This window comes from Zea mays, chromosome 6, assembly GCF_902167145.1.
Source record: "Zea mays cultivar B73 chromosome 6, Zm-B73-REFERENCE-NAM-5.0, whole genome shotgun sequence".
NCBI lineage: Eukaryota > Viridiplantae > Streptophyta > Magnoliopsida > Poales > Poaceae > Zea > Zea mays.
Window position 1 is genome coordinate 160962823 of NC_050101.1, and position 10583 is coordinate 160973405.

A 10583-nucleotide genomic window follows, 5' to 3' on the forward strand; every position below is an offset into this window, starting at 1 on the left:
TTCGTCAAACATGTTTTTACTAGAAGCAATAAAAGTTAAAGGACAAGTCATTCACCTTGAAGTTGGAGAAAAATAAACTACCAACGACATGTTGTCGTCGGTAGCGGCTGATATCTGTTTCTAGCTTCGGGAATCCAATACTCCTGGACAGAGTGCTGATGACTTTGGCCCCTGTTTGGTCCCGAATACACTCTAATTTCTCGTCATCAACGCCTCCGAAGAGGAGTGCCCCAGGTTTGTATCCACAGGATTGGGCATACTCTTTAAGCTCTTCTATTTCAGCTTTTGTTAGATGTTCTCCAACTAAGTTTTTGAACGCAAAGCCTTCGTCTTCCGAAGCTTCGTCAGCAATTTCTTTTCCTTTCTTTGACGCTGCGGTCACAGCTTCTTCGGCAGCAGTGGCAGCTTCCTCTGCAGTCATGTCTAGCAGCATTTGATCAATATGTTCAATTGTGCTCTCTAAATTCAAATCTTCAGCTGAGGTAACTTCGGCGGCTGCGGCCTCCGAAGGTGCAATTTCAATATCTGCCCCCTCTGCTGCTGCTCGTGTTTTTTGGGCCGAAGCTCTTGGTGGTGTTTTATCAATTACCTCTGTCACGGTAATAATTCTTTGTTTCTTCCCCTTGATTGTTTTCCTCGATTTCTCAGGCTCCTTGTCCTTCTGAAAAAACTTAGTCAGTTGAGGACCCAGTGGGCTTAGCTTCGCAGGTAAGGATTCAGTCATTACCTTCAGAATTTCTTCAACAACAGCAGCAGAAGGTGATGCGGGGGTTTCTTTTGCTTCGGATATTTGTTGCTTCGGAGAAGAAGTTTTCTTTTTCTTTGGAATTTTCTTCTTTACTGGCTCTTTTTCACCTTCATCTAAGGCTTCAGTTGCCCTTTTTCTCTTTTGGCCTCCGGCACCTTTGTTCAGATCTTCGTAGTCTGGGTATTCGAAACCCAAGGCGTCCAACACTCGATTTAGCCTTCGTTTCGGACGGGTGCCGAAGGCTGCGGTCATCAATTGATCTTCCTTTTTTGAATAATTGCCAAGTATCTCGTTGCACATCACTTCAATCGTATCCAGCCACTCTTGGCAAGGAGTTTTAAAGTATTTTTTAAATTTGAAGTAGTAAGGCAAACGTACAAGTTCACCTTTTTTCTTTTCCCCCTTCAGCTTCGGCATTTCCCACTCTTTTACACTAGGAAAAATCTTGAAAGCCAAGAATTCCTGGACCAAGTCCCTTGTACTGATATTCTCTGCAATTATTTTGAATTCGTACATTGCTTTTTGGGTCGGACCCTCTGGTAACATGTGGCACTGGGGGCGGGTTTCTCCGAAGGTCAGTTCCAGTGGACTTTGCACAAGCTTTTCTTTATCATCATCAACCTTAACATAGAACCATTCTGATTTCCACCCAGCTGCCCATTTGCTTCGGTAGCTGATCACAGGATACTTCGTAGTTTTCCGATAAGCAAAATTATAACAACCAAAGTTCTCATGTAAACCATCCTTTCTAGCCTTTGTCTGATAGTGCAGTTCGTGAACTCGGCAGAAGCTGTCAGCAAATGGTTCCATCGCCTGGCTTCGGAGTGCCCAGATATAAACATTAAGCCTAACGATAGCGTTAGGAGTTAGTTGGTGAAAATAGATTCCAAAATTTTTCAATATCTCTGCAATAATCCCATGAAGGGGGAATCTTAATCCAGCTTTTAGGAAGCTCTTAAAAATAACAATCTCATCTTTCTCCGGCTTCGGGGTAGTCTCTTCTCCCCCGAAGCGTAATAGCTTCTTTTGATTTTCAGTAAAATAGCCTGATTTTACCATCTTGGACAGATCAGCCTTCGAAACAGTAGATTTCCCGAAGTCCAAATGACTGGGTTTGCTTGGCGTGGCAAGGTGATAATCATCTTCGGGGTCAGTTTCCCCAGCATCTTCTCCCTCTGCTTCAGCAATAGCTTGTTCCGCATCATCATCAGGAATCTTCTCCGAAGTCACTAACCCGGATCGTTGCATGGCTTCGGAGATAGGGACAGTCTCCGAAGCTTCAGTTTCGTCCCCCTCACGCTCAACCCTAGCTGTAGAGCGAACTCTGGCCATTTAATTATGAACTTGTGAAACTTTAATACTTTTTTCTCCGAAGCAGGCTTCAAGATGGAGCTTCGTTCAAATCTGACAAACAAGCTTCGGCGATGGTTAAAAATTTTGGCAGCAAAACAGTGCAAATAGCAGTAAATGCTGTGGTAACTTCACACCTACTCGTCTGTTTATATAGTGCCGCAGGTAAGAAGGTGAAGCGCCAGGAGTTTTACACCAGGCGGACACCCGCTCGCACTCGCTGTACGGTGGACCGCAGTGACCGAACAGTAACTCTGCAAGGTGGGGCCGCTGCGCGCAGGGAAATCCAATCGTTTCTCGACAACGAGCTCAGGGAAGGTGTTTTTTGAGACCTTCGGCGCTCTGAAGCTTAAGAAACTTTTTTCACGGATCAAGCTCGTTACGAAAAACGATCTAGCACCGCGAAAGGGGCTACTGTTGGGTCTATGCTTCGTCGCCGAAGGTCTTATAGAAAGAAGTGATCCTCGGATGAAGCTGTTCGCACAAGATAGCCGAAGGTGCCTTTTCGCAGAGCTTCGGCATTACAAACCGACTTAAAGATAGAATGACCTTTTAGTCCATAAAGGTCTGAGTCAACGTTGTAAGTTCTTATAAGGGGCATACTTGTAATTCCTCACAGGCTGTGTCCTGTGCCTATAAATAGTGAACAGTATTCCGTTACTGTTCACGCTTTCTGACATTTGCAATCGCATTTCTCGGAATACAACCTTTGTCAAGGCATAGCATTTGAGAACAAGTCCCCAACACTATGGTATGTTCCTGAGAGTCGAGACCAGAAAAGTTATGCATTAATACATCTCTGAATTGCAGTTAGCGGTGGCGACTACAAGATAATTTCAGACTGGATCAGCTAGCAGAAACTTACTGACTCTTAATCCACTCCTAATACCATCCATCACTTGTTGACTATGAGAAGAGGCCACCTTGTATCGTCCCACTTATCCAATCTTTTCTGCGCTCCCTCGACCTACATTCAGATGCCAAGAAAAAAGAACATATAAACTATAGCACAAAAAATCAATGCAAAACGCAGAGAAGACCAATTGGATAGAAGAAATGGCCACACAACACAAGCACGAGATTGGAAAGAATGACTGAGCATGTGGATGAAGATGAACACATCAACACGCGTGATGAATTTGAGGACCATCTGTCAGTGACATGAAGGAATTTTATGGTGGCTTAAAATTACCTCCTTGCAAGCAATGGTCTCGGAGGAAGTTCTGATAGGGGCATGCTAGAAAATCAGTTGCCTACAATGTTTTCTAATGCAACGGAAAAACCTACAAGGACAAAAAATTGGACAAGCAACACGCACCAGCAACACCAGGGTCAAGATCTGCATCATTTGCATTGGCTGCGATCTGCATCATTTGCACTGGTTGTAACACAAGAGACCCTTGGAAACTAAAATACCCCAGCATTATTCGACAGATCACCTTCATCAACATTTGGAAGTGAAAACCGACATACAACCCTTATTGCATCCCCAACAATGTACACCTTAAACATGACGCAACCTGTATACAAATGACAGGGGGCTAGGCGCACCCTTCCCTGCAAACGGAGAGGTAACGCAAGGAAGCAGCCACATACCGCCTATTCTTGTGGGGGAGTCGGGTGGTTAGGGTTCTCACCGAGGGTGAAGGGGCCGACGCCGAGCCCAGAGCGGAGGTCGAGCGTGCTGGATCCCATGGTCGTGCCCTCGCACCGCCGCCGCCGTGGCGGCGCCGCCACCTCCCGCCATCGCCGGGGACCCATGTGCCCGCATCCTCTTCGGCATACATGGACTCGATCCAATGGGTCCGACGGCCCCATTTGTCAGGCGCCAGTGCAACCACCAGCACGACGCAGATGGACGGGACGCGATGCGGCGGTCCCGCCGCTCTCGTGTCCAAGACCCTTTGCTCGCTTGGCTCCTCGCACGTCGCATCGGCAGGTGGTGGGCATCAGAGGAGGAGCCGCGGTGGTTGGTGCGTGTGGACAGCAGATGGAGATGGAAGGTTGCCCCCCAATCACGGGATGCGAGAGAAAGGGGGCAGCGGCGGGAACCACGGGAAGATGGAGGTGGGGGCGGAGGCACAGCGGGCGTCGTGTGCGAGAGCCGGGGGCGGGGCTCGGGCGCGATGTTGGCAGGGGCCTAGGGAAGGGCGCTGATGGTGGCAGGCGTAGATGGGAGGGGGTGGCGGCAGCACGATGGTGGCGGACTGGCAGGGGTGGGGGATCGGGCGCGATGGTGGCGGACTGGCAGGGGTGGGGGATCGGGCGTGATGGCGGCAAACTGGCAGGGGGCGGGGGCATGGTGACGCCTGGGTGGACGTCCTCGTTACAGTCATATGGTGTAGTAGAGATTTCAAGCAAATTAATTTATTCTAACTTATATAAGTATGGGGGTATGAATAAAGGAGAGAGCAGTATTAGAAGCAAAAAACGTGGGATAAATAAGACATGGGATAAAAAAGACCGGTTGAAAGAAATACTTGTCTCTTTAATATTAGAAAGAGATGGAGAATAGGTTATTATATTTTATTATAAATATTATGGGTATAAAATGATACGACCATGAAGATATATTATAAAAATACAAAAGATTGGTCAGAAATATCCATTTGATATTAGAGATATAGACATAGATCGTTATTGTTATCTTCCTATTCCTATTCTTATTTTCATATTTATAGAAAAAAGCAGACTTCAGAACAGAAGTACTTCAGGCGTCATACCTAATTCATGGACTAAGGATTAGACATAATGTTCTGCTTCATGTTCAAGATGAACTTGATGTGCGTGATGTTATCAAACTATTTAGTGACACTCTTCAGAAATCTGGAAATCATATTATCAATCACATGCTGCACAAGCCGAAAATATCTGAGAAGTAGAAACAAGCACGGATAGAAATAAGGACGGTAGCAGTAAAAGTTACGAACAACAATCTAGACAATACTCGGTCAAACATACCTCAGGTTACAAAATCACTCTCATTTAACAATAGATCTAGAAACGTGTTGGACAAATATCCAGATTTCCTTAAATCCCATTCTAGGTCTTCAAACCCCATGAAATTCAACAGAGTGACCGTAAGGCATAAAAATTCCCACCCAGCATGTACCTGTGGTTGTTGTTGGATACTTGCCTATAATTATGGCTGAAGCATTACGCTTCCTAAAATAGATTAGGCCCCCTTTGAAATGCTAGAAATTTTCCTCTTTTCTATATTGTTTTTATTTGAAATGCCAGATCTAAAATGGTTGATTTCTCCGTCTCAGACTAAACAACTTTTTGAGTTCCAAATTTTATAAAAAACATTATACATACACAATATGGAATATTGTATTTTATTGACTCAAATAAGACTTTGCAGCTACAAGGAAGTGGTTCATAGTGGTGGGGGAGGTGCGCATAAATTGTTGGCAATATTGTGAATAAACATAGGTAAGTCATCCCAAAACTACTTCACTGTGACAGCATTTGTGACAGGTCGCAGAGCATGGCTGCAGGCAGATAAAACAGAGCAAAATGATTGCAATACTTGTGGTTTCTTCAACAGAGTGATAATCATTGTGCTTCAAAGAAAGGAATGGTCACTATTTGGGATGTAGCTACTAAGCTAAATCGTTTGGTTTCTCTGAGTGATTTGCTTATCAAGTTTGTTAAGCCCATGTCATATACAAGCACACCTAGCATATTCTCTCATGATCTAATTGGCTACCTCATTTTTATAAGAAAGATATATTGAGATATATAAGTACTAATCGGCTGTCGCCATCCCTAACTAATTGCCACTCTACACTCTTGTTAGCATCTTTAAAATGTTAAAGAGGCTTACATACCTTAAAAGTATATAGTCAAGAGTGGGTAAGAGGAGTTGAAATGGTGTCTTTAAGTTTTCTTTTAAAAAATCAATCTACAAGAGATCTTGTGCCCATATACAGGAAATCAGTACCGATTGTGATTTTGCAAACAGTTGACATAATCACTCTAATATTATATGCATTAATTAGCTATGAAAGGAAAACAAACAAGATATAGATTCCAGAACACGCACAAAAGTAACATTAGCGTGCAAAAATGATCAAATGGAAGTCACATACTACAAGGCAATCATGCAATACACCCGTATGCACCAGAAGCGAGCTCCAAGCTGCAAGCAACTATTGACATACATTATATATGGGATATACCACTGTCCAGTCATCTATCACAAAACACAGCATGTAATAGTGCATCAAGAACTGAAGAATAGAGTCGTATGAAATCGAATCACAAATGACTGTTAAGAACAGTAAATAAATCAGTATTGCAGCAGGATGGGGCAGCTGCAGCCCGCGTGCTACGGATGGGGCGGAGGGCGGTGTGGGGAACGCGGGCAGAGGTTGGCGAGGGCCGGTGGTGAGCGCGTGTCGAGGCGAGGGCGCGAGAATGGCGGATCAACGCGATCTCGGGGATCGGCGGGCGCGGCGGACGAGATTGATGAAGGAGCACGGGGGAGAGGTCGATCGACAGTGGAGTGTGGATTTCGGGAATCGCGTGGATCACACAGACTGCCTTTCATGGAGATCGTGGGCGAGTCGGGGAGCAAGGAATACTCACTGATCCCCGTCCAAACCTTCAGATCTCCTGCCCCCCAACGAACAGAACGGGATCAAAAGAAGCAGAAACACGGGTATTGTACCTGGCGGGGCCAATGGCTGGCGGAGTCGGGGGCACGAGGGAAGAGGCCGGTGGGGTAGAGAAACGCGCACAAGCAGTCGAGTGCTACGCCGACCACTACCGCCGCGGCGATGCAGGACCCCCGAGACAGCGGGCGTGGACAGGTGGGGGGGAGGGCGAGGGCGAGGGCGGAGCCATCGATGCCGCGGCGAGATTAGCGGGGGTGGGGGGACGAAGACGGTGTCGCGTGCGTGACGTGGTGATTAGCGGGGGAGGAGGGTGGAGCCGCGTGGTGAGGGTGGTGGTGGACGTCCTCCTTGGCCTCTTAAGAAATAGTAAAGATAGCAGTTGTTTTTCACAACCACAGTCTAACCAAACAAACACTAAGATTATCTTCAGTGGACTGTGTAAAATAGAAGACGCAGAACTGTAGAAATATTGTTTAGTATTGTTTGTAAAGTGAAGTTCAAAATTAACCTAAGATTGGCCTTAACTCTGCAAAACCTAGAGCCGGCCCGGCGTAAATCAGAAGGGTCCAGGCGTCCAGCCGGGCAACCGCCAACCGGCCGAGGACTCGAAGCACAAGCACCACACTACCACAGTCATCACGGATTCATGGCAGCACGTGAGTACATGGCGAGGGCACCCCACAACCACACCGGACGCGGCACGCTGGCGGGTGGTTGGCAAAAGCCAAAGGGTAGGCTTTCATCGCCTCCGCGTCGCGTCGCGTCGCGTCGCTTTGGATGCGACTGACAGCACGAGTCTCCCGAGACCTGAGTCCTGAGATGAGAAGAAAGCACTAAAGCAGAGTGGGATGCCGCGGTGAGGACTGAGGACTGAGGACTGGACGCGCGGCGCGGGTGCGCGGCTTCGGAGTCCGCTAGACTACACCACGCGGGTTCGGCAAATGGGGATGGCGGCGGACGCGACGACGGCCATGACCATCGACTTCCTCCGCGCGCGCCTCCTCTCCGAGCGCTCCGTCTCCCGCGCCGCCAAGGAGCGGGCCGACCACCTTGCCAAGCGGGTAAATGCGCGCGCATTTCGTTGGCTTCCTGCCTCCTCGCATTCCCGGCTTAGTCAATAGTCACCGAGCCCGTCGCCGCAGTGCAGGTTGTGGAGCTGGAGGAGCAGCTCCGGACGGTGACGGCGCAGCGGCGCAAGGCGGAGCGGGCGGCCGCGGAGGTGCTTGCCATCCTCGACTCCCAGGGCTTCGGCCGCCTCTCCGACGCCGCGGACGATTCAGGCTCAGAGTACGAGGCCGACACGGGCGATCCCAATGCCGTCGAGAGGGACGGAGGCGGCGGGAATGCAGCGGAGGACGCGCTGTCGGGGTCGGAGCTGGGAGCCCCGGCGGCGGCGGCTGCTGCCTCTGCTGCTCAGGCCGGGGGCTTGTCGTGGAGGGGCCGCGCCGCGAGCCCCGAATGCGAGAGGCGGCGGCCGCAGCACCAACAGCACAAGGGCAGGCAGCTAAGGCAGAGGCACGGCCACGGCCACGGCCACAGGAGGGGTTACTTTTACTGCCGCGCCGCGGATTCGTCGCCCAAGTACCACCCAGGGCAGTCTTGCCGGAAGATCAAGAGGAAGGAGCTGAGGTCCGGGCGTTGCTCATTGCTCAAGTTCCATCCCAATTGCTGGCATGTTATTGTGCAATTATCTGGCACACTCACACACATGCTCTTCTGATTGACAGATCTCAGACAGAAGAAGAGGAGGGCAACGACAATGCAGTGGAGAGCACGGAGGACGGGCAGGAGAGATCAGATTGTACTGTTTGCACTGATCAACCGGCTGATGTTGATGGCGAGGTGAACCAAGATGGGCATGGCTCTTCTAGTAATGGAAGAGGGGAGGATCGTGATGATCTTGCCATGGTATATGAGAAGGATGGGGAGATGGAGAGGGTACTCGAGAAGCAGGCTGAGCTAATTGGACAGTTCGAGGCTCAAGAAAATGCTCAGAGGGAGTGGGAGGAGAAATTCAGCCTGAGCCGGGATTCAGTTATGGTACACACTTTCCTTTTTCAGATATGAAACATTTTACTTAATACGAAGTTCTTTCATTTGACTGTATAAAAAATAAAATGAGCTAATATTTTCATATTGTCCACTCATTTCTGCTCTCCAACTTCCAGGATAATGTTAACTTATTAAACAACAAGCTAAATCAGGCTGAAAATGCTTGTGGGAGGAGGGAAACTGCTCGGGTTGTAGATAAAGAAGTGGTTTGTGAACAGGCAAGATCAAGTGACAATAATTTCCATTGCATCAACGACCCCTCTGAATGTCTACCAAATGGCCCTGTTTCAGAATTGCCCCAAAATGTAGCCAAAGATAGTGTTACTGAACACCGGAAATTTGATGGGTTTGGTCATGATTGTGTAGTGACTGCTGCAGCAGTAATTTCAAGCCACGGAGAACTGCAGGTTAGGAAGGATGTGCTGACAACTAAAAGCTATCCTGAAGGAAGTGGCAATAATCTTGGGAAATCAGCTCTACCACCACAAGGAAGCTGTGGTAGCAGACTAAATGCAGGACATAGAAATGGTCAAGGAGATGAAAGTTCAGACAGTGGTTCAAGCTACCATGTGAATGCTCGATCTTCTGAGCAATACATAAACACATCATCAGTTGGGAGCCAGCTAAGTGATACTCCTAAAAGCGAAGTCTCAGAATGGAGCTCCTCTTGCTTTCATAACCATACCGATAACCAGCTTGATACACAACTTCATCAATCATCAAACAAAGATGTAGGAGGGGTGCTAGAGGCCCTTCGACGTGCCAAGATGTCTCTCAGAGCAAAGCTGAGCTGGCCAAGTCTAGCCAGCAAGAACATATTGGCACTTGAAGCACCGGATGATTTGCCAGTCAATGGCATGGAACTTTCACTCTGCAGGACAGCCCATGTCAGTCAGGAAATATTCGCACTACCAACACCAACAGACTACCTTAACAAGGTATTACCGCATGATGATGTGAAGGTACCAATAGGTCCTGCTGGTTTGTTTCGTTTGCCAATAGATTCATTTCCCAGAGATGAGATGACCACAAGGGATGGCTATGGTTCATGGTTCAGTTTGACCTCGGTGAGTCCACCCTACGTGTCGCCAAGCTATCATGCTGATCATATTATGCCAGCTCTATCCTTGTCTCAGTATGGTTCTGGGTTGTCACTAAATCCATACTATGATCCTCATAGTTCCATGTTGCTATCCATGCCCACTGCTGGTGGGCGTAGCGTCCCTGTGTCAGATTTCAGAATAGGGGATGGTTCCTTCCTCCGAGAAGTTCCACGGCCTGACAATTATTAGGGGATGCCTTCTAGAGACAACTGCACACTTCCAGTATGGTCATGGTCACGGGAACTCTCATAATGTTCAAATGTATCTTCATGCTTTGTAAAAACTATCAAAAAGTTCAATTGTACCTGTTCATGCTTGGAATCTCACGTCTGTGATGGTGTTGGATGCCATTTGCTGCATCGATTCTGCATTACGTTAGGTACTGATGTATACCATGTAGTGTTGCAAACTAAGAACATGTTCTGTTTGTAAGCAGTATCGGTGTTTGAAATATTATTTCGTCCGTCCGATGTAAGTTGTGATAAGGTACTAGGATGGTAATAAAGCTAATTTTTTTAACTGAAACATCCTATGAACAATCACTTGCAAGGAGAAATATGCGAGAAACAGGCAAAGACACAGCTATGAAGTCTGCAATCTCCTGAAATCTTATGGTTGCACGCATCCATCATGCCAGGTATTGCTCTTTTCGTTGTATTTTAGGTGGCAAACGTGAGCTTTCCGTGATGAATAAACGTGAGCTTTGTT

General features: G+C 47.7%; 1 protein-coding gene across 1 annotated transcript; it reads left to right on the plus strand.

Annotated features, from left to right (window-relative positions):
* The first annotated feature begins 7324 nt into the window (after nt 1-7324).
* LOC103630408 (uncharacterized) lies at nt 7325-10394 on the plus strand. Its single transcript, XM_008651461.4, has 4 exons — nt 7325-7781; nt 7868-8349; nt 8448-8760; nt 8889-10394. The coding sequence occupies exons 1-4, from the start codon at nt 7662-7664 to the stop codon at nt 10062-10064; spliced, it is 2091 nt and encodes a 696-aa protein (XP_008649683.1). The 5' UTR covers nt 7325-7661; the 3' UTR covers nt 10065-10394.
* The last annotated feature ends 189 nt before the right edge of the window (nt 10395-10583 follow it).

What these genes read in the sequence shown, in the direction of transcription:
- LOC103630408 (XM_008651461.4), top strand. Translation starts at nt 7,662, where the DNA reads ATGGGGATGGCGGCGGACGCGACGACGGCCATGACCATCGACTTCCTC. An exon ending in ATCAAGAGGAAGGAGCTGAG is followed by an intron (nt 8,350 to 8,447) that starts GTCCGGGCGTTG and finishes TCTGATTGACAG; the next exon opens with ATCTCAGACAGAAGAAGAGG. An exon ending in TGAGCCGGGATTCAGTTATG is followed by an intron (nt 8,761 to 8,888) that starts GTACACACTTTC and finishes TCCAACTTCCAG; the next exon opens with GATAATGTTAACTTATTAAA.